Here is a 23,624-nt window from a genome sequence, read left to right on the forward strand (position 1 = left end):
CACAACAGAGGAGCCTGCTAAAGACCAGGATGGCTGGATTTCACACGTGTACCTCTATGACACTGGTCCCAATGTACCTAAACACTCAGGAGTCACTTCTGATGGAACACAGCAACCTCTGGGGCTGTTTATTTGGGGCTCCCTTGGGTGGCACTGGGACGGTGGCATCTGGTGGCTGTTTATAGAGGTGGTCTCTCAGCCAGCACTGAGATGTGCCCCCTTTGGGGTGGCACACAGGGGCTGTTTAGATAGGGACCCTTTGCCTAAATGCCAAGCTGTAGCTGGCGTGGGGTGTGCTGATCACTGTTGCATTGATGAACAGAGTCATGAGTAATTTAATGATGGGGAGGCTCATGTTTATCTCTCAGAGGAAAGATGGTGCCCCCTGTATCACAGCACCCCTAGCATAGCAGTGGGGGCATTGAGGTCAGCTCTGACTGTGAGGGGAGATCACCCCATACTGAGCCCACTCCAGGTGTGCATGGCTTCTGGGTGATGCAGGCCTCACTCCCCAGGTAAAGGGGGCTCAGAGGATTTGGCTGGAGTTGGTAGCTGCTTCTTAGACGTGGGAGAGGTATCCCCATATAAACTGACTCCCGCATACCCCACCCCAGAGTGAAACGTATCCCAGTGCCGGGGGAGGGGTCCGTGAATAACCAGACGCCATGTTCCACCCCAGAGAGGACACAACTCAGCACAGGGTGAGAGATTCCTGTAACACCTGTCCCAAGGACAGCTGTATCTTAGAGCTGGCTGCGAGTGGAGGGAGAACAGGCTGCGTGGCTGCCTCTGGGTGCATGTCTGTGTCTCTCTGTGTTGTGTGTCTCTCTGTGTGTACAAACACGACAGCTCAGGTGGGAGGGTCCCTGGGTCATGCCATGTTACAGGTTTGTCCATCTGTACCAGATCTCTCTCTCTCTCTCTCTCTCTTTCTCAGCAACCCCCCCACTCCCTTACTGTGTGTGCCCCTGCGCTGCCCCAGGGTAACAGCATCCGGCGAAGTGAGTATTCACCCAGGAAAGCTCACGCTCCAATATGTCTGTTAGTCTTTAAGGTGCCACAGGACTCTCTGCTGCTTTTACAGCCCTAACACTGCCGCTGCTGCTACCCACCCTTTGGCACCACGTGCTGAGCGCTGGGCTTGGCACTGGTGTGGTCAAGCCCTGCGCTCGCCCATCCAGCCCTGAGGCTGACACACACACACGGGTGCATGTGGGTGCCCTGTTGGGGCTAGGTAGGAGATGGGGCTCACGTGCGGGGCCATAGATGAGTCTGCCTCCTCTGTCCTACTCCCACGTCACCAGCCCTAGTGAGACTTTAGGTGAGTCCCTGCTTAGTGTCTGCTCCAGATAACAGCCCTACTAGTGCTGCTGCTTTGCGAGCACTGGGTGCCCGAAGCTGATCCCTGGTGTGGGGTGTTTGCTGTCTGTTGCCCCATGACCCCCTCCCCAGCTACCACAGAGGGCTGGGGTGGAGGGAGATCCCTTAGTTTCTTAGCTAGCTGGGGAGGTGTATGTAGGGGTCAGGGAATTTGAATTGCCCTCGCTCCACTGACTCAGTCTCAAAATTCTCCCTGCTCCTCTTTGGGGTGGGATGGGATGTGAGATAAATGTTGACCCTGACACAGCGACCCTCTGGGCATGCACAGGTTCTAGCCTAGAGGACCCTGTCTCAGTGGGATCCTAGAGATTGCTTAGCCATCCACCCATCCATCCTTCCTCATCCATAAATATCCATATATCCCCATATCTTCCACCCATCCCTCCTGATCTGTACCATGCATCCATCCTTCCTCATCCATAAACGTCCATCCATTCCTATCTCTTCCATCCATCCCTCCTGATCTGTACCATCCATCCATCCCTATATCTTCCATCCATCCCTCCTGATCTGTACCATCCATCCATCCCTATATCTTCCATCCATCCCTCCTGATCTGTACCTTCCTTCCTCATCCATAAACATCCATCCATCCCTATATCTTCCATCCTTTCCTCCTGATCTGTACCATCCATCCATCCTTCCTCATCCATAAACATGCATCCATCCCTATATCTTCCATCCATCCCTCCTGATCTGTACCATCCATCTGTCCTTCCTCATCCATAAACATGCATCCATCCCTGTATCTGTATCTTCCACCATCCATATGGATCTGTACCCACCCATCCGTTCTTGTTCCTAACCATCCATTGAATGTGCGGTCCATCAGTCCATCCGTCCATCCTCATCCCTCACCGTCCATCCAGGCAACCCTATCTATCTATCTATCTATCTATCTATCTATCTATCTATCTATCTATCTATCTATCTATCTATCTATCTATCTATCTATCCTTTTCAGTATTCATCCACCCCATGCCTCTATCACCATCAGTACTCATTGACTCTCATCCATCCATTGCCATCCATCCTTTCCCAAACATGCGAAATCAGCCAGTATATTTAGCCATCCTTTCATCCTCATCTCTCACTCACTCACTGTGTGTAACAACCCCTTCATCCAGGCACCTGCCCATCCCCATCGGTACCAATCCAGTGCCATATGTGACTACCAATCCACCACCATTCATTTATAAATCCATTCATACCCATCTCCACCCATCCATCTATCACACTTCATCCATTTATTCATCCATTACGCCTTCAGAAAGTGTGCCCATCCAACATTCACCATCCATCCATCTATACCCCCCAACACACCCTTCTATCCATCCATCCACCCTTTTGCAGATCCCCAGGGATTTTTTCTATCCCTTGACATCTTTTTATCCATTGGCATCCACCCTCTTTGAACCATCCAACCATTAGACCCTGTGTACAGTGCAGTCTCGTTGCAGGCACACTGGGTGGGACACGCAGGACACCTGGATTCTGTTTCTAGCTCTGTCATTGACATGCTCGGTAATTTTGGGCAGGACTCTCCCCCTTCTGGTACCTCTGTTCTCTTCCTCCTCTTTCTCTATTTAGGCTGTGAGAAGAACTGTCTCCTGCTGTCTGTGCTGTGCCCATCCCAACAGGGTCCTGCTCTTAGTTGGGGATATAGGGGTTAATTTAATCCAAATAATGATCTCCCTATTTCTCTCTTGCTGCTTGTGATATCTCAGTGTATTTGTCCTGCCATCTGAAGTATGTATCCATTTAATCATCTCTCTGAACACGTGGCCTTCCAACTGAGATTGGCTTGAATGTGTCTGTTCCTCTGCAGTATGTCTGTAACTGTGCATCTACCCCCTTCTCCATCCCTGTTTCCATGGCGTGTATGTACTCATGCATGTATTCATCCTTCCTTACACGGCATGGACCCACATATCTACCCATCCTTCCTTACACGGCATGGACCCACATATCTACCTATCCTTCCTTCCATGGCATGGACCCATATATCTACCCGTCCTTCCTTCCACGGCATAGGCCCACATATATATCCATCCTTCCTTCCGTGGCATGGACCCACATATCTACCCATCCTTCCTTCCGTGGCAACTACTCATATTTCCTTTCATGGCATCAACCCATGTATCTCCCCATCCATCCATGGTATATATGTATCCACCCACACAGGATCTGGGAATTGGCATCCCCAGTCTTATAGCATCTCAGTTTCTCCCAGCCTGCAACCTGGGGCCTCGTCCACCTTGGGCGACTGGCAGATTTCACCCAGTCACACCACAAGAAGGAGACCTGGGTGTGAGCTCAGACTAGTTCCATTTATTCACTTGTTGTCATGCAGGGCACAGAGATTATTTACAGGAAGCTGTACTGGACAGTGCTAGCAGTGGGGCTGGGAGGAGCCTTCTTCATTTACCAGAGATTTTGCTGATGCTGCGTTGGGTGAACTTCAATGAGAGGGCTTCGTGGGTGACCATGCAGGTGTAGGTGTCCCCGCTGTTCCAGCTGGCCTTGCTGACTTTCAGCTTGCTGTAGAGGAAGAAGTTCGAGTCGCTGGCTCCATCCTTCATGGGCGGGGTGGTGATGTAGTCGGTCTCCTTTTCACCTTCATGGTTCTTCATCCACTGCACCGAGATGTCCTCGGGGAAGAAGCCCCGCACCAGGCAGGTGACGCTGACAGAGTCTCCTTTGCTGCTCAGCTCGTGCATGTGGGGCTGCAGGAGGTAGACGCCCGGGGCGGAGTGCTTGCCTTCAGTGAGTGGAGATGGAGGACACAGATGAGCCATGCACATTACTCATCTGGGGCAGATGGGGAGAAGGATGGTGTATGTGTGTGTGTGGGAGAGTAGGAAGATCCCCTCTCTCTTCCAGGATGGAGGGGCTGGGGACTGGGAGCTGGTATCTCTGGAGCACAATTTGAGGGTGGGGATTTGGGGATGCAAAAGGACTCAGGGGCCAGGATCCCAGGTTGTTGGGGGTTGGGGCTTCCCCATAAGGAGCATCCTTCCCTGCTGGGGACTGGGACTGAGTCTCACCCCTTAGAGACCCTCCTCTCCTCTTACCTGGCATCTTGGAGATCGATTTGATGAGGGGCGAGACCAGGTCCGAGTGCTCCACTTTGCAGGTGAAGGTCTCTCCGGCCTCCCAGTCGCGGGTGAAGATGGGCATGGACCTGGAGGCGGTGATGGTGTTGTTGAACTGCTCATTGAGGGTCAGGGGATCAGGGTTAATGGACCCTGGCTTTTCCCGGGACCAGACCACCTGGAGGCCGGAGTCGCTAGGCAGGTTGACCACCAGGCAGGTGAGCATGGGGTTCTGGGCCACGTACAGGGCGGCAGGAGATGGGGGCACCAGGAAGACCTGGATGTTGCTGGGAGATGTAGTTTCTTCTGGGGACAGGAGAGCCCAGGTCAGCTGCTAGGCCTGGTCTCCCCTGTCAAGCCCATCCCAGTCTCCCCTCACTCCCTGTCCTCTACAAAGCCCATTCCAGTCTCACATGCTCCCCTCCCCACTCCATCCCTGCCCGTGTCCCCCTTGCCTCTCCAGACAGCCCGTCCCTGCTCAGCGTCACCTTCGCACTTGCGGGCGTGGGCCTGCTTTTTGCTCCCAGTGCCCGGGTGGGACACCTGGCAGGTGTACGTCTTGCCCTCCAGCCACACATCCTGGGAGACGCTGGCATTGCTGCGGGTGCTGAAGGTGCGGCCGTCGGCGTCCTTCTTGGCAGGGGCAGTGTCCCCGTGAAGTAACCCGGGCTCGCCGTTAACCAGCCATTCCACCTTCAAAGGCTCAGGGTAGAAGCCGGAGATGAAGCAGAGCAGCTGGATGGCACCTGGCTTGGTGGTGCAGGAGGAGTGGAGGACGTGCACCTCGGGGGCTTGGGGTTCAGCGGAGATTGGCTCTGGGAGAAGGGTGATGGGTTAGTTGTTGTACAGACCCCTCCTGAGTCGCCTCGCCCCCGGCTCCCTGCAGCACAGCGCCCCCTGCTGAGCCCCCGGCTCCCTGCAGCACAGCGCCCCCTGCTGAGCCCCCGGCTCCCTGCAGGACAGAGCCCCCTGCTGAGCCCTCCCCGCTCCCTGCTGCACAGCGCCCCCTGCTGAGCCCTCCCCACTCCCTGCTGCACAGCGCCCCCTGCTGAGCCCCCGGCTCTCTGCAGCACAGCGCCCCCTGCTGAGCCCCCGACTCACTGCAGCACAGCGCCCCCTGCTGAGCCCCCGGCTCCCTGCAGCACAGCGCCCCCTGCTGAGCCGTCTGCCCCTTTCCCTGCATTGCAGCACCCATCGCTTCTCTTGGCGTGGTGTCTCTTTTCATCCCTCCACCCTTCGGTGCCTCCACACCCAGCACCATCTACCTGTCCCCATTCCCTCCCATCGCTCTGTGGTGTCTCTCTCCATCCACCCACCCACCCACCCCAGCGACTCCATCAGCTCACAGCACTAGCAGGCTCCCATCCTCTCTCCCTGCAGCAGTCACCAGAGCAGGGACCTGCGAGACCCCCAACCCCTCCCTCCTACTCACCGGGCTGCACCGTGCTGTCCCTACTTGGGATTTCCTTGGAGATGCTGGAGCTGGTGGACTGGTGCTCTATGGTGCATTGATAGGTGTTAGACTCCCAGCTGCTGGCCGGGACAGTGACCTAGTGAGCCCCCAGCTCCCTGCAGCCCAGTGCCCCCTGCTGAGCTCCCCCGCTCCCTGCGGCCCAGTGCCCAGTTTAGAGCCCTCTGCCCCTTTCTCTGCATTGCAGCACCCATCGCTTCTCTTGGCGTGGTGTCTCTTTTCATCCCTCCACCCTTCGGTGCCTCCACACCCAACACCATCTACCTGTCCCCATTCCCTCCCATCGCTCTGTGGTGTCTCTCTCCATCCAACCACCCACCCACCCCGGCGACTCCATCAGCTCACAGCACTAGCAGGCTCCCATCCTCTCTCCCTGCAGCAGTCACCAGAGCAGGGTCCTGAGACAACCCCAGCCCTTCCCACCCCCCCCTCCCTGGGCCGCGCCGCAGCGTCCCTACTTGGGATTTCCTTGGAGATGCTGGAGCTGGTGGGCTGGTGCTCTACGGTGCATCGATAGGTGTTAGACTCCCAGCTGCTGGCCGGGACGGTGACCTGGCTGCTGAGCGAGTAGAGGCCGCTGGAAGGTTGCAGCACGGAGGGATAGGTCCTCACGCCCGAGGAGCCGACATTTGGGCTCCATGTCACGGTGACCGGCTCGGGGAAGTAGCCTTTGGCCAAGCAGCCGAAGGTGACCTGGGAGGTGGTGACTTCGCCGGTGCAGGAGGTCAGGGGGAAGACAGACGGGGCCGTGGCACTAACTGCAAAGGGAGAGAGAGCGAGGCCATGAGACACAGCCCCACTGATCCCTGCCCCACTCTGTGCAGACCAGGCCCTAGCTTGGCACTGGGGCCAGCACTCAATGCCGGGGGAGAGCGTCCCCTAGTGAGCCCCACGCTGCTCCATTCACACAGCACAGTTTGGGGTGAGACTGTTGACAGCTGCAAGGTCTTGGTAATGGTTGTGTGTAAGTGGGCACCTGAGATAGGCTGCCCCCCATCTTCCAGGTTGTGTCACAGACTGAGCAGGGTCAGGGCCCCCAGTTCACTTGGTGCTAAACAGACCCTGTTGTACTAGCGATTGTAGCTTGGGAACGAATATTAAATGTTATATTCTCATTAGCCTTCTAGGTGGTAACAACAATGGCCACTGCTGGCTCGTAAGCATTTCTATGGCTCAAACGCACGTGGTTAGATATGTGATGGAGTAGGGACTGTCTGTGTGGGGAGTGGGAGAGCAGGGGAGGACTTTAGGGGATGGACGATGTCAGGGCCTGTAACCTGAGCTAGGTAAGGGAGGGGAAAGGTCAACACCTTTGCCCGGGAAGGGGACAAAGGAAGGGAGTGGCAGGAGGGAAGCAGTTTGAGTTTGGGCTTGGGGCTGTGTGGGTGGAATTCAGGGGATCCTAGCTAGGATCCAAGCACCCTGAAAGCCCAGAAGGACTCGGTGGAGGGGTCCTGACTGTGCCTGCAAGCTCTGCTGTAACCTGTGTTCCTGTTGTCCAATAAACCTTCTGTTTTACTGGCTGGCTGAGAGTCACTGTGGGTCCCAGGAAGAGGGGTGCAGGGCCGGACTCCCCCCACACTCCGTGACAACTGGTGGCAGCGGTGGGATATACTGCACCCCGTGCACGGCGCTTCCTGCAGTAAGTGACTGGGGAGCAGTAAAACGAAGGGGTGATTAACCCCTGGGAGTGTGTGCCCAGTGAGAAGGACTTTGCAGTAACAGGGTCCCCCGGGGGATTGCAGCAAGCAGTCCAAGGGTGGAGGAGTCTGCAGCTCGACCCTGGCAGAGAGGTGGTGACCTCACGAAGGGCTGGTGCACTAGGGGTGCCCCTGGAAACCGTGGGGAGCGGCGAGCGCCCCGGCCTGTGAGTGGCCAGCAGGAAGATGTATGCCAAGCGGCGCAAGTGTGACCTGGTGGAGCTGTGCAAGCAGAGGGGGTTGCGCCCGGGGAGGCTCACCAAGGACCAGCTGATTGCCCAGCTGGAGCAGGGAGACCGCATGAATGAACGGAGCCCTGTCTCTGAGGGAAGCAGCCGAGCAGATGCAGCTCAGGCACCAGTGTCTGTCCCCGCTGGGAGCGGTCAGCCGGCGGACGAGGGCTTCCCGAGACCCCCCCTTCCTAGGCGTAGGGGAAGGGCGGGGAGGAGCCCAGTGTATACCGAGGGCACCGTGACATCCCTGGCCAGCAGAGGATCCGCCCGGCGAAGCTCACCCCCCAGCAGGGGATCCTCCCGGCAACGCTCGGCATCCGTGGAGTGGAGGCGGCTGGAATATGAAAGGGAGCTGAGACGGGAGGAGCTCGAGTTAAAGAGGAAAGAGCTGGAGGAGAAGGCGAAACAGCGTGAACATGAGGAGAACCAGCGTAAACATGAGGAGAACCAGCGTAAACATGAGGAGAACCAGCGCCAGCGTGAGTGGGAGGAGAAGGAGAAACAGCGTAAACATGAGCTGGACCTGGCCCGGCTGAGGAGCAGTGAGGCCCCGGCTGCGGTGAGTGAGGGGGGGCCCAAGCCTACAAAGAGCTTTGATAAGCACTTGCTGCCCCGGCGTAAGGAGGGGGAGGACATAGATACCTTCCTGACGGCCTTTGAGAATGCCTGCGAGCTGCACAGGGTTGACCCTGCAGACAGGATCGCAGTTCTCACCCCCTTACTGGACTCCACAGCCGTGGAGGTGTACAGCCGACTGAAAGGGGCGGAGGCAGGGGACTACGAACTGTTCAAACAGGCCCTGCTCCGCGAGTTTGGGCTGACTCCTGAGATGTATCGGAAAAAGTTCCGGAGCCAGCGTAAAACCCGTGAGGTCACATACCTACAACTGGTCAACCGGGCGCAGGGGTATGCCCGCAAGTGGACAGCTGGGGCCCAAACTAAAGAGGACCTGCTTGACCTATTCATACTGGAGCACCTGTACGAGCAGTGCCCGTCCGACCTGAGGCTGTGGTTGATGGACCAGAAGCCGGAGAACCCACAGCACGCAGGCCAGCTGGCTGACCAATTTGTGGACAGTCGGGCAGGGGATGGCAGGGAGGAGTCTCGAAGGAGCAGGCCTGCCTCAACGCAGAGAGAGAGTCATCCTGGGACCTCCCAAAGGGGGCCTATGGAGAACCCCCCCAAAAGGGGAACAGCGGCAGGTCCCTCCGACCCACTCAAGGGGACCCACGAGATATGGGCTGCTATCGCTGTGGCCAACGAGGTCACATACGGGCCCAGTGCCCCAAGCTCAGGGACAGACCAAGCAGACCCAACCCGCAGAGGGTGGACTGGGTAAAAACCCAATCGGAGGAGGGGCTACATTCCCAGGAAAGGGGGGTTGGCAACATACCACCTATGGATGCTCCAGGCTCCGGGTTTTTGGTTTACCGGGTGGGCGCAGGGCTGCCCCTCCGGAAAGAGTGCATTGTTTCCCTGGAAGTGGATGGGAGGAAGGTCACTGGGTACTGGGACACAGGCGCAGAGGTGACGCTGGCCCGGCCCGAGGTGGTGGCCTCAGATCGGATGGTGCCCGACACCTACCTGACCCTGATGGGCGTGGGCGGGACCCCATTCAAGGTACCCGTGGCAAGGGTACACCTGAAATGGGGGGCCAAGGAGGGCCCCAAGGATGTGGGGGTACACCAATATTTGCCCACTGACGTGTTAATGGGAGGGGACCTTGAGGACTGGCCTAGTAACACCCAGAGTGCCCTGGTCGTAACTCGTAGTCAGAGTCGGCAAATGGCACTGCTCCCCGACAACGGGGAAGGTACTCGACCTGAGGTGCAGGACCCTAACTCAGGGAACGGGGAACGCCCAGGGGCACGGTGCAGAGAGGCTGCGGCCTCAGACCCAGCCAGCAAGAGAGAGCCAGTCCCCATTCCTGTCCCAGCTGCTGAGTTCCAGGCCGAGTTACAGAAAGATCCCTCCTTGCGGAAGCACCGGGACCGGGCTGACCTTAGTGCGGTACAGACCATGAGGAGAGGTTGCAAGGAGAGGTTCCTGTGGGAGAAGGGGTTCCTGTATGGCCACTGCTGGCTCGTAAGCATTTCTATGGCTCAAACGCACGTGGTTAGATATCCTCAGAAAGACTGGGACTGTCAATTGAACCCGGGACATATGGACTTTTGGGTTAGAGTTCAGGTTATAATTATACATGGGGAGGAGGATTAAGAGTTAGTGGTTAGGGTCAGGTGCTGGGGGTAAGGGCTATAGGTTGCAGAGATGGAATTACGGGCGATGGTTTAATGGCTTAAGTCCAATACCCTTCCACCCTCAAATTCAGTATTTAACTTGTTGTGATTGGATTTCTAGCCTTTCAGCCATCAGATTCCTACTGGGTCTGATGCCATTTCTCAGAGGAGTTGCTGAGACTCCTGGGTCGTCGCCTGTCATAAACAGATCAGTAAGAGTTAATAGAACAGAAGTACTTCATGTCTCTTTTCTCTGTAAAGTTTTAACAAGATCAGTGAGCCGGGCTGTCACCTGCCCAGAGGATCAATCAGGGGACAGGATACTTTCAAATCTTGAGGGAGGGAAGTTTCTGTTTGTGTGCTGTTAGTTTTGGTGGTTGTTCACTCTGGGGGCTCAGAGCGATCAGACGTGCAACCAGGTTTCTCTCCAGTCTCTCCAATACAGGCCCTTATAAGTTCAGACTAGTGAGTACTAGGTAGATAAAGCGAGTTAGGCTTATGTTTGTTTTCTTTATTTGCAAATGTGTATTTGGTTGGAAGAAGTTCAAATGTGTATTTGGCTGGAAGGAGTTCAAATTGGTATTTTGCTGAAAAGATTTTAATTTGTACTTGTATACTTAGGCTGGGAGGGTGTTCCCAGTGCCTATAGCTAAAAAACCCTGTACCTATTCCATCTTAAATTTACAAGATCATTTTTACTGTTTTTCTCTCTTTAATTAAAAGTTTCTTGTTTAAGAACCTGATTGTTTTTTTTATTCTGGTGTGAGACCCCAGGGGACTGGGTCTGGATTCACCAGGGAATTGGTGGGGAGAAAGGAGGGAAGGAGGAGAGAGGCTAATTTCTCTCTATGTCAGGATTACTGTCTCTCTCAGGAAGAGTCTGGGAGAGGGAAAGAGAAGGAGGGAGGAAGGTGAATTGTCCTCTCTGTTTTGTGATTTAAGGAGTTTGAATCACAGTGATCTTCCAGGGTAACCCAGGGAGGGGAAGCCTGGGAGAAGCAATGGTGGGGGAAAGGGTTTACTTTCCTTGGAATAAGATTCAGAGGATCTGGGTCTTGGGGGTACCCAGGCAAGGTTTTGAGGGGGACCAGAGTGTACCAGGCACTGGAATTCCTGGTTGGTGGCAGTGCTACGGGTACTAAGCTGGTAATTGAGCTTAGAGGAATTCATGCTGGTACCCCATCTTTTGGACGTCCAGCCCCAGGCAGCCGAGCTCACAGCTAGCTGTGTTGGGAATCCCCCGGCCCGGCTCTCAGCATGAAGCATGAGGGCAGAGCTGGTGGAGGGAGGCAGGGCCGGCTCAGGGAGACGCGTTCCTGCACTCGGTGAGTTCAGGGGGTTACCTCTGACAAGGGACGTGCCGAAGGGGAAATTTGTGCCTCAGTTTAGAAAATTTTTGTTTGCAACTATTTATTACTGGGCTAAAGATAGGAGACAATAAAATCCCCTTAATCAGCTGTTCCCCTGAATGTCTAGTTGCAGCCTCCCAACTCTGAGCACCTCACATTTGCTAAGCACCCTCAGTCCTGACCTGCAGCTCCTGCTAGCCAAAACCTAGGGTCCCCCCTACTCTGCCAGTTCCCTCATTACCGACGTGCAGCCCCTGCTAGCCCAGCCCTGGCCTCTCCCACCCAGCTCTGCCAGTGCCCCCCACTTCCAAACCACAGCCCCTGCCAGCCCAGCCCTGCCCCCTCCAGCCATGCCGGAGCCCCTCACTTCCAACCTGCAGCCCCCTGATACCCCAGCTTTGGCTCCCCTACATCTCTGCTTGTGCCCCTCCCTCCCTCTCTCCCTCCCAAACATTAGCCCCCTGCTAGCCCAGACCTGGGCTGCTCCCAACTTTGCTGATGGACCTCACTCCTGACCTGCAGCCCCCTACTAGCCCAGCCCTGCCCCCCCTCCTGCTGGTGCCCCTCACTCCCGACCTGCTTCCCCTGCTAGCCCAGCCCTGCTGGTGCCCCTCACTCCTGACCTGCAGCCCCTGCTAGCCCAGCCCTGCCCACCCTGGTGCCCCTCACTCCTGATCTGCAGCCCCTGCTAGCCCAGCCCTGCCCCCCCCCGGTGCCCCTCACTCCTGATCTGCAGCCCCTGCTAGCCCAGCCCTGCCCCCCCTAGCCCTGCCAGTGCCCCTCACTCCTGATCTGCAGCCCCTGCTAGCCCAGCCCTGCCCCCCCCGGTGCCCCTCACTCCTGATCTGCAGCCCCTGCTAGCCCAGCCCTGCCCCACCAGCTCTGCCGGTGCCCCTTACTCCCAACCTGCAGCCCCTGCTAGCCCAGCCCTGCCCCAATCTAGCCCTGCTGGTGCCCCTCACTCCCGACCCACAGCCCCTGATAGCCGAGCCCTGCCCAAACCCCAGCGCTGCCAGTGCCCCTCACTCCCGACCCGCAGTACCTGCTAGCCCAGCGCTGCCCCCCCCAACCCTGCTGGTGCCCCTCACTCCTGATCTGCAGCCCCTGCTAGCCCAGCCCTGCCCCCCCTAGCCCTGCCGGTGCCCCTCACTCCTGATCTGCAGCCTCTGCTAGCCCAACCCTGTCCCCCATAGCCCTGCTGGTGCCCCTCAATCCCAACCTGCATCCCCTGCTAGCCCAGCCCTGCCCCCCCATAGCCCTGCTGGTGCCCCTCACTCCTGACCCACAGCCCCTGCTAGCCCAGCCCTGGCCCTGGCCCCCTCTGCCCTACCAGTGCCCCTCACTCTCAACTTGCATCCTGTGCTAGCCCATCCCTGCCCCCCCCCAGCTCTGCCGGTGCCCCTCACTCCTGACTCACAGACCTCTGCTAGCCCAGCCCTGCTCCCACCCAGCTCTGCTGGGGCCCCTCACTCCCGACCTGCATCCCCTGCTAGCTCAGCCCTGGGCTCCCCTGCAGCCCTGCCGGTGTCCCTCACTCCTGACGTGCAGCCCCCTGCTAATTCAGCTCTGGACCCCTTTCAAAGCTGTTATCACAGCTTATAGGTGGAGTGTGAGAAAAGCACCTCTGTTCCCCCATCTCTGCCTGGGGGCAGGGGCACAGCCTGGCTTATGTTACCACCTGGCCCCCCCAGCTCTGACCCACTAGACCCCACTGCCCTCCCAGAGCTTGGGAGAGAACCCAGGAGTCCTGGCTTCCAGCCCCCTCCCCCAACACCAGCCCCCTCTCCCCTGCCAGAGTTGGGGAGAGAACCCAAGAGTCCTGCTCCTCTCTCTATAAAGTTTTCTTCTCTAAAGGGCTCATTCTGATGGGATTAAAAGACCTCCTGTACTCACCCCACTAGCAGCCACTTTCCTCTCATTTACTCACCAAATTCTCAGCCATGGTGGGTCGTGGCCCAGCACTGTAGACCGGGGAGTTGTGTCCCTGCATCCCACTGAGGTCTGTGTCAGTCGGATTGTTCATCTGAGGTTTCTTTGCCTGTTGGGCATCCCCTCTTCCTCTCCCAAATGGTCACCAAAGATAATTATAGGTTGTTATTGCTCAGTGACGCCCACGCAGGAGCTGTCAGTGTTGAAGCTGGCAAAAAGGTGTGAAAATTGGATTGGATGGGGGCAAACACTGGGGTGAAAAAACAACTGTCACTTGTCTCAACTTCCCCTTTTCGGCCCCTATTGGTCGTTTGCTGCATCTCACCAGAGATTTGGTCACGGAGTCTGCAGACCTCTGAAAAGATAGAAGTCTCTGGGGGGTGAGGGTGAGGCCTTTTAGAGAACCTGCCATGGGGTGCATGTGTGTGAAGAACCAGCCTTTACTGCTGTCCTGGAGCCAGGGACAGAACCCAGGAGTTCTGATTCCCAGGCCCCCCGGTTCTAAGTCACAAGACCCCAGTCCCTTCCCAGAGCCAAGGCCAGAACCCAGGAGTTCTGGCTCCCAGCCCTGCCCCGTTCTAACGGTAGGTCTGGGATAGACTGATCCTGGAAAGTGAAGGATAATGAGATGATAGCTATTCATATATTTCCTTGCAGCACATCTCTCTGTATGTATCACAAGCTCTTAAAGGACTGAGTGATCTAGTGGGTTTGTGTGCGTAGGGGGTTAGGAGCCAGGACTCCTGGGGTCTATCTGTGGCTCTGGGAAGGAGTGGGGTGTGGTGGAGTGGAGAGATGAGAGGGCTGACGGCCAGGTCCCTGGGGTCTATCTATGACTCTGAGAAGGAGTGGGGTGTGTTGGAGTGGAGAGGTGAAAGGGCTGAGGGCCAGGTCCCTGGGGTCTATCTGTGATTCTGGGAAGAAGCTGGGTTTGGTGGAGTGGAGAGGTGAGAGGGCTGAAGGCCAGGGCTCCTGGGGTCTATCTGTGACTCTGGGAAGAAGCTGGGTTTGGTGGAGTGGAGAGGTGAGAGGGCTGAAGGCCAGGGCTCCTGGGGTCTATCTGTGACTCTGGGAAGGAGGAGGGTGTGGTGGAGTGGAGAGATAAGTGGGCTGACAGCCAGGGCTCCTGGGGTCTATCTGTGACTCTGGGAAGAAACTGGGTGTGATGGAGTGGAGAGATGAGCGGGCTGATGACCAGGGCTCCTGGGGTCTCTCTGTGGCTCTGGGAAGGAGTGGAGCCGGGTGTGGTGGAGTAGAGAGGTGAGAGGGCTGAAGGCCAGGGCTCCTGGGGTCTCTCTGTGGCTCTGGGAAGGAGTGGGGTGTGATGGAGTGGAGAGGTGAGAGGGCTGAAGGCCAGGACTCCTGGGGTCTCTCTGTGGCTCTGGGAAGGAGGTGGGTGTGATGGAGTGGAGAGGTGAGAGGGCTGAAGGCCAGGACTCCTGGGGTCTCTCTGTGGCTCTGGGAAGGAGTGGGGTGTGGTGGAATGGAGAGGTGAGCGGGCTGACGGCCAGGGGTCCTGGGTTTTATGCCAAGCTCTGTAGAACCCCTTCTGAGGTTGGAGTCCCACCATTTTTTGGGTTTAGGATTCTCAGTTCTGAATGTCTTCACTTGCCTTTCTCTCAGACAGAGCTCCCACAAACACCCTCTATGTTCCCTTTGTTCCCCTGTTGTGACGATGTAGCCGGGGGCCCCACTTGTGAGGTGACTGTAACTTGCCTAGCGGCTATTTCCCGGAGCCCGTGGACATCAAGTGGAATTCCGGCAGAGTGACCAACGGGATCAAGACTTCCCAGCCATGGCACAGAGCAGTGGCAGGGCCTTCTCCCTCGTCAGCCAGCTCACCGCCCCTTCCTACGGCCTGGCGCACAACACCTGCCAGTGCAGTGTGGAGCACACCCCATCCCGTAAAACGATAGATGTGGAGATCACGAATGGTGAGCTATGTTGGGGTGCCAGAGAATGAGGAAAGGACTGAGGCAGAAGGGTGCACTAAAGTGGAGCACACCCCATCCCGTAAAACGATAGATGTGGAGGTCACGAATGGTGAGCTATGTTGGGGTGCCAGAGAATGAGGAAAGGACTGAGGCAGAAGGGTGCACTAAAGTGTCAGAGGGAGTGGGGGAGATAGAATGATAAAGTCCATGGAAGGGAGGATAGCGAAGAAAAGGGATGGATGTATGGATGGACAGAGACGAGGGAAAGATGGAGAGTGTGAAAGAGAGGGAAGGATGGTACGGAGCATGGGCTAGGTGGGTGGGCAAATGGAGATACAGAAGTATGGATGGAAACAAGGCGGGATAGCTGGAGAGATGACATAGACAGAGTGATAGAGAGATGGAATGGTGCCGAGGGAAGGAAGGAGGGAAAGGTAAAACTTTCCTCTCTCTGTTGTCAGTCAGGACTAGAGCACATTGTGCTCAATGCTGTACAAATGCAATTGATTCATGATTCTGAGCTGGTATCCATTTTGTCTCTCTGCTGCCAGTATGTGAGTCTCTAATTCATCCTGAGGTTTGCCTCCTGGGCCTCTCCTGTGAGCACAACATCATGGAGAAGCAGCTGGAGGTGGTTTGCCTCCTCCTTAGATTCAGCCCAGGGGCAGCCAAAGTGGAATGGCTGGTGAACGGCGAGAAGAGGAACCTTCCCACCACGGACTTCTCTATTGGGAAGGGCACAAACGGCACCTACGTGGGCCAGAGCCAAGTGAACATCACCAGGGAGAGCTGGGAGCAGGGGGACATCTACACCTGTGAAGTGACCCACCCAGTGCGGGGAATGGAGTACTCCATGCACAACACCAGCGAGTGCTTGGGTGAGGGGCTGTGGCCGTGCACGGTGGGGTGGGATGAAGGGTTGCCTGGAAACCAGCCTTATCTAAGGGTAAGCGGGACTGTGCGCAGATCCCAGGGTGACATAGAAATACATTGAGAGATGGATACTAGGAGTGGGTGGGAGAGGGATGGATGGATGCAGTGAAAGATATGCAGGTTGGATGGATAGAGAGCTAGATACTGTGGATAGAAGGAGGAATGTCTGGAAGGGAAGATGGATGTGATGGCTGGGTAGAAAGACAGGTCTGATGGATGGAGAAAGGGGATGTGTGTACGTGAATAATTAGTAATAAAGAGCTGGAGGTCTGCACAGGAAAGTGTAGATGGAGAGATAGAAAGTGCTACGGGATTGTCAATACCTAGAAAGAGGCTTTTTTTCAATGGTTTCTATCTTTCTTCCTTCTAACAGCCCATGAAATTGAGGCTCACAAATTAGGGGACTGACAGTCCCCCTCTAAGAGGAGAGGGATAGCTGAGTGGTTTGAGCATTGGCCTGCTAAACCCAGGGTTGTGAGTTCAGTCCTTGTGGGGGCCATTTAGGGAACTAGGGTAAAAAATCTGTCTGGGGATTAGTCCTGGTTTGAGCAGGGGATTGGATTAGATGACCTCCTGACATCCCTTCTAACCCTGGTATTCTATGATTCTGTAACACCCATCACTGTAGTATCCTTCATGGTGCAGGGAATTCATGGAGTCTTCTGCTCTTCTTCCCCTATTGAAACAAGTCCTTTGTATTTTTGAGCCTGCCTCAGTGGCTCCATCCGTCTCTGTCACCAAGCCGTCTTACGATGACCTGATTGGGGAGACAGCCTGTATGACATGCCGGGTGCTGGGTTATAGCTTGGTAGATGTTCAGGTGGCTTGGGAAGTGATGAGAAAGCCAGCTCTGATGCAGAGACAGGAAACCTGGAACAAAGCAATGGGATCCAGAGCGTCACCAGCACCCACGAAATAAGCTTAGAATAATGGAAGAGCAGGACCAAGTTCACTTGCAAAGTGACACCTCCTTGTTTTGGAGAAGTCACCCAGGATATGCCACTCATGGACACAAGTGAGTACGTCCGCGTGTAAGTCCCAACTCCCTGTGTGAACTCAGCCAAAGTCACTTTACTCTCGCTCTGTGCCCAAGCCTGCAAAGTGGGGATAAGGGTCCTTTGTTTCTCTCACCTGGTGTCTGTTTCTGGAACAGGGGCTCTCTTTCACGTCCCTTCGCCGGCTCGCAGGAGGGGGTTGTGGTCTCAGTCTGGGCTGGTAGACACCACTACAATAATAGTCAGGCTGCCTGTTCTCAGACCAGCTTCTGCCATGGAAAATGAAGGCCTTGCAATTCACTAGACTCCAGTAGGGAGGTGAGGCAATAGAGGAGGATCTGGTGAATATTTCCTGGGTCTTTCAAAGTGGTGATTCAGCCGGGGCCCTCAGAAGAGGTGATGAGGGACAGAAAATAGAAAGTAGGGTTAAGATGGTCCATCAAAGGTAGATTCATTGAGTCTGAGGCCAGAAGGGATCATCAGGTCATCTAGTCAGACCTCATGTTTCCCTGGCCAGAGTATTTCACTCATTTATCCCTTTGTCGAGCCCGGTAACATGTCTTTGACTAACGCTTCATCTAGAGACACGTCCCGTCTGGATTGGAACCCCTCAGGAGATGGAGAATCCACCACTTCTCTTGATAGTTTGTTCTAATGGTTTTCTTCCAATATTGTTGCCTTACAATGAATTTGAATGTGTCTGGTTTCAGTTTCCGGCCATTGGTTCTTGTTCTGCCTTTTCTGCTAGATTAGAGAACTTTTTAGTACAGGGTTTCTCAAAGCGGGGTCGCAGCTTGTGTAGGGAAAGCCCCTGGTTGGCCGGGCCCATGTGTTTACCTGCCCCATCTACAGTTCTGGCTGATCGTGGCTCCCACTGGCCGTGGATCGCTGTTCCAGGCCAATGGGAGCTGCTGGACACGGCTGCCAGTAAGTCGCTTGGCCCATGCTGCTTCCAGCAGCCCCCATTGGCCCGGAGCAGGATCCACGGCCAGTGAGAGCCGCGATCAGTGGGAGCTGCAGATGGGGCAGGTAAACACACCGGCCCAGCCCGCCAGGGGCTTTCCCTACACAAGCGGTGGGGGCAGGTAAACACACCGGCCCAGCCCGCCAGGGGCTTTCCCTACACAAGCGGTGACCCCTGTTTGAGAAACCCTCTTTTAGTACCTGATGTTTTATCCCCGGGAAGGTATTCATACACTATTCAAGTCACATCTTCAGTTTACCCTGAACTGAATCAATATAGCTCCTTAAATCTCTCATTTACAGCTACTGAATCATCACTGAGGCTCTTCTATGAGCCCTTTTCAATTTTTCAAAGCACAAAGTTGTGAAACAGGTGCAAAAAATCTAGAAATGTTAATAAATGTTGGGCTGCTTTTATTTGCTTCCTGGTTTGTGAGTCAGGAACAAAAGGAGTGAGTGGGGATCATGTTTCCAGACTTTTCTTTATAGCTAGTGGGGATAGACCCTAAATGAAAGCTGAGATTCCATGGTCATAGCATAAGCTGTGGATTTAAGGAAAAACAGCAAATACATAATAAATATGGCCAAGGTTAGCCACCCCTCACATGTTCCACCAAGGGACTAAGAGGAGACATATTCCATCCCTGGGAGAGAAATTAGCTTCATCTCACATCTCTGTCCCTTCCAGCCTACCCTGCCCACGCACCTACTGTCTCAGCCACTGTCTCCTGCCTGGACCCAGAGGAAACTTCAGGGAAGAAAGATTTCCACACGTTCCTCCGTGACGTCACTGGATTCTTCCCGGCAGACGTCAACCTCTGCTGGGAGCACAACAGCTCCATAGTCCCTGCCTCCCACTACAGCAGTGGCCCTGTGTCAGATCTGGTGAGGCCTACTCCACTCAGAGCATCTTGAGAGTCGCCAGGCCCACGGGGGAAGGAGAAGCAGGGCCCCAGGATTTCTGCCTGGTGTGGCAGATGATGCTGAATGAAACCTTGAAGGTGAAGGTGAAGTCAGAGAATTGTGAGTTGAAGCTTCCAAAGGGCGACGAGAGGTTTGTTCATCCCAATATGGCCAGTGCCCCCCATTACCCCAGGGGCTAGTGAGGGAGCTAGCACCAGTTCAGGCTTCAATGCTGGGGTTTCCAAAGGGATTCACGCTCTCAACTGCCACATCGGCTTGCAGTGAGAGTTGTGGTCACAACCCTGAGGGACTTTGGGAGACCAGCAGCCGGAATATCACTGGGGTGAAATATAAAGAGCACCTTCTGCCTGTGTAGGGGGAGGGTTTTAGGGGATGTGAGTTATGTCCTGAGCTCTGGATGCGGGGTCTAGTAGTGCCAGCAGGGGGCTGGGAGCCAGGACTGCTGGGTTCTATCCCCAGCTGTGGGAGGGGAGTGGGGACTAGTGGTTAGAGCATGGGGGAAAGGAGTCAGGAATTACCATGGGCAGGTCGTTTCTTCTCTCTGTGTCCCAGCTGTCATCTCTGCCCTCTTCGTTGGGCTCATGAATTTGAGGCTGGAAGGATCCTGATTTGAGCAAACATGGCAGGTCTGTCCCCTGCCGTGATTTCACCAATGAGTCTTTCTCCCATGGGAGCCAGAGACCTTCAGATCTGCTCATGGGACCCAGAGACCCAAATAATCATAATGGGACCCAGGAATCCCAATCCCAATCCCGGGATGTGTTGGAAAACCTCAGCCATTATTCCTGATGCCCCATGAGATGAGGATCGTGCCCCTTCCATCAGGGAAGCCAGTGCCCTATTTCCCACCCCAATGATCCTCAGACCCTTCCCAAACATCCCCAAGGCTTTGTTCCCCTGAGGCAGAGGTACTTATTTATCAGCTGATGCCTCCTGAGTATTGGCTCATTCCAGCCCTCAACGTTGCCTCCTGCCCCCAACCAGGTGGCAGCAACTGTAATCAACACCCACTGAAGGTGTCTCTCCTTCTGCCTTCCCTGGAGGACCTCTACATAGTGCAGAACGCCACCATCAGTTGTTTGGTGAGCGGCATGTAGACCCCAGCAGCCTGGAGGTGTCCTGGAACCGGGGTAGCGGGGGCCCATTGGCCGTGGTCTCCAGGGATCCGGTGCTGCAGGAAGATTGTACCTACAGTGCAACCAGCATCCTGCGGGTGTGCGTGGAGGAGTGGCAGGCGGGGGAGTAGTTCACCTGCACCATGAAACACCGAGACATCCCGTCGGCCATTGTCAAGACCATCCGCAAGATTCAAGGTTAGAACTCAGCCTTTCCCCTGTAGGGGGCACTTGCTGCAATCTTCCTGGCTCAGGGTGTAGGGAATGGGACATGGATCCTTTGTCTCTAGGGGTCACCAGCTCTGATCCGGTTTCAGGTCAGTGAGACTGGGTGTTACACATTTGTGTGTGGGATGAAATGTGCAAATTAATGAGAGAGAAAGGGATGGAGAGTCAGGACTCCTGGGTTCTTTTTCCAGCTCTGGGGGCAGAGTGTGTGTGTGTGGGTCTAGTGGGTTATAGCAGGGGGATTGTGTCAGGGTTGGCAGCCAGGACTCCTGGTTCTCATCCCTCATCATTAACTCTTTGGTGTTTCCTCATGGCAGAGATGTCTTTCCGGGCCCCTTCTGTCTACGTCTCCCCTCCTCACGCTGAGGAACTGTCTCTCTGGGCATCAGCCACCATCACCTGCCTGGCCTCCGGGTTCCGGCCCAGAGACATCTTGGTGACATGGACCTAGCAGGATCGGCCCGTGCCCCAGGAAGCCTACACCAATGTTAGCCCCGCTCAGGAGGCTGGGAAGGAGGAGCGCTACTTCATCTACAGCCAGCTCAATGTCTTGGCGTCCGAATGGGAGCGGGGGGACATCTACGCCTGTGTGGTGGGGCACGAGGGTCTGCCCATGACCTTCATCCACCGGAGAGTGGACAAAGCCCCCGATAAACCCACCGCTGTCAATGTCTCTGTGATCCTGTCCGACACCGACGTCACTTGCTACTGAGGATCAGAGCCCTGCGAGCTCCTCACTTCGTATCTGAGGTGGCCACGGAGCCTCGTGGGGTCTGGGATTCCTCTGAGCCTGTGTGTAAAGCTTTGGGAGCTCTGGTGTACGGAGCACGGCTGTGTGTTGAATATGCCCAAATAAAATGCACCATGCTGGAGCTTGTTTTCAATGGGATGTCTTCTTCAAGCAGGGACCATCTCTATGTCTTATCCACCAGCCCAGCCTCCCTCCTGCGTCATCTATATCCATTCACCAGCCTTCTTTCTGACGTATCTCTTACTGTCCATCCACTCTCCTTTTCTTATACATTCTCTAGATCTATTCATCAAAGCTTCCTTCTGCAGGATCTATCCATCCATTCTATCCTCTGCTGTACTTGTGTCTGTTTCCCCCTCTTTACTAGCTGTCCATTTTCCTGCCCACTTGCAAATCTCTCTCTCTGCACTGTGTCTGTTTATTCATATTTCGGTTGGCAATATCTGAGTTTGCCTGTTCTCCCTTTTGCAATCCTGTCCATCCATCCAACATCTGCAGTGTCATCTGTCTATATTAGCTTCTACAACATCCATCCATCCTCATGCAGTGTCATGAGTCTAGCTGACCATCCCTGTCCACAGAGAGGCTGGGAGGGGATATTTTGGCACAAAAGGATTATATCCGGGATGCTCAGAGGGGTGAGATGCCCAACTCCCCTTGGAATTATGAATTTATTTCAGTGGCAACTAACTGCCTAAGAGTCCTTTAAAGACCCCAGCCCAAGTGGCTTGTCTCTGGTCACACTGCAGGTCAGTGGGAGAGATGGGAATAGAGCCCTGATTTCCCATCTCCAAGACTTGCATCTTAACCATCGCATCTGTCTAGCAATGTAGCCCTGGCTGCTATGGCATCAGAACCACTAGCAGATGCGTCCTCACCTGACCACATAAGATGCAGAGGCAGAGCCCCCAGGAATCTGATGTTATGTCTGCAGGGAGATAGGCATCAGGGTGAGACTGAGTTAGGATCTTTCATTGCCACGAGCTCCGTCCCCATCGTCCCTGGATGTGTGACCAGGGTTGTGGTGACCAGGGAAAGTGATTTCACTTCTGAGTACGGCACTGGGGAGACTGACACTGGAATACAGCATCCGGTTCTGGGGTGAACGTGCAGCAGTGGTCAGAAGCAGTAACGACATGTTGGGAATCATTAGGAAAGGGACAGATAATAAGACAGCAAATACCACATTGCCTCTGTATAAATCCACGGCACGCCCACACTTTGACTGCTGCGCACAGTTCTGGTCACCCCATCGCCAAAGAGATAGAACAGAAATAGAGAAGGTTCAGAGAAGGGCAACAGAAATGATCAGGGCTATGGAACAGCTTCCATATGAGAAGAGATTAAAGCGGCTGGGACTGTTCATCTAGGGAGACAACTAGGGGGATTTTACAGAAGTCGGTATACTCATGACTCGTGTGACAAAGGAAGTGTTATTTACTCCTTCACATAACACAAGAACCCTGGTTCACCGAATGAAATTAAATGGCCACAGGTTTACAGCAATCACACAACAGAGTCAAGCTGTGGAACTTGTTGACTAAGGATGTTGTGAAGTCCAGAAGCATAACTGGGTTCAAAAAAGAATTTGATAAATTCGTGGAGAATAGGTCCATCAATGACTATTAGCCAAGCAGGTCATTGATGCAACCTTATGTTCTTGGTGTCCCTAAGCCTCTTATGGTCAGATGCTGGGACTGTATGACAGTGGATTAATCATTTGACCATTGTCCCATTCTGGCCATTCCATCTGATGCATCTGGTATCTGCCACTGTTGGAAGACAGGATACTGGAGTAGCTGGGACAATTGGTCCCATGCACTGTGGCCATTCTCTTGTTCAATATTCAAAAGAATGTTGAAAAATTGGAGAGGGTGCAAAAGAGAGCTAGAAAAATGATTAGAGGGCTGGAGAAAATACCTTCCAGTGAGAGATAGGAGAAGCTGAATCAGCTGAGCTTATGAAAGAGACATTCAAGAGTTGGCTTCAATGATATGTATAAGTACCTGCATGGAGAGTGACTGGGGTCCCTGGGGGGCCATGCTGAGATCACACAATCGGGGCAAATTGCAAAGAATGGGGCAGCCAATCCCCCCAGACTGGTGGTTATCCTGATAAATTCATCAGACTAGAACAAAACAGCTTCTAAATACCTTACTGGTTACCCAGAAGACAGAAATACAGCTTCCTTAGAGTAACCCAGCCTTGAGCTCCCACCCAGACAGGATGAGGATTACTGAAAATCTTGTTCATCATATAAAAGTTCTGTCAGTCCCAAAGGATTGGAGACATTACCCACCAGGTCAATGAGTATTTCAGATCTTACCCAAACAGTCAATTCTTATGAAGTAAGTTACAATTTATTAAGAAAGATAAGAGTGAGAGAG

General features: G+C 54.7%; 1 pseudogene and 1 gene segment (V, D, J or C); one reads left to right on the forward strand and one right to left on the reverse strand.

Moving 5' to 3' along the window:
* LOC115642201 overlaps positions 1-19,061 on the reverse strand; it is a 97,425-nt gene extending 78,364 nt beyond the window's left edge. Inside the window, 5 exon segments of the C gene segment in view lie at positions 4,964-5,290; positions 6,405-6,704; positions 9,464-9,469; positions 16,667-16,679; positions 18,930-19,061. Coding sequence covers positions 4,964-5,290; positions 6,405-6,704; positions 9,464-9,469; positions 16,667-16,679; positions 18,930-19,061 — 778 coding nt within the window.
* Positions 19,062-19,196: 135 nt separating this feature from the next.
* On the forward strand, positions 19,197-21,198 carry LOC115642202 (annotated as a pseudogene).
* The last annotated feature ends 2,426 nt before the right edge of the window (positions 21,199-23,624 follow it).

The sequence above is a fragment of the Gopherus evgoodei genome, unplaced genomic scaffold (genome assembly GCF_007399415.2).
Source record: "Gopherus evgoodei ecotype Sinaloan lineage unplaced genomic scaffold, rGopEvg1_v1.p scaffold_39_arrow_ctg1, whole genome shotgun sequence".
Taxonomy (NCBI): Eukaryota; Metazoa; Chordata; order Testudines; family Testudinidae; genus Gopherus; species Gopherus evgoodei.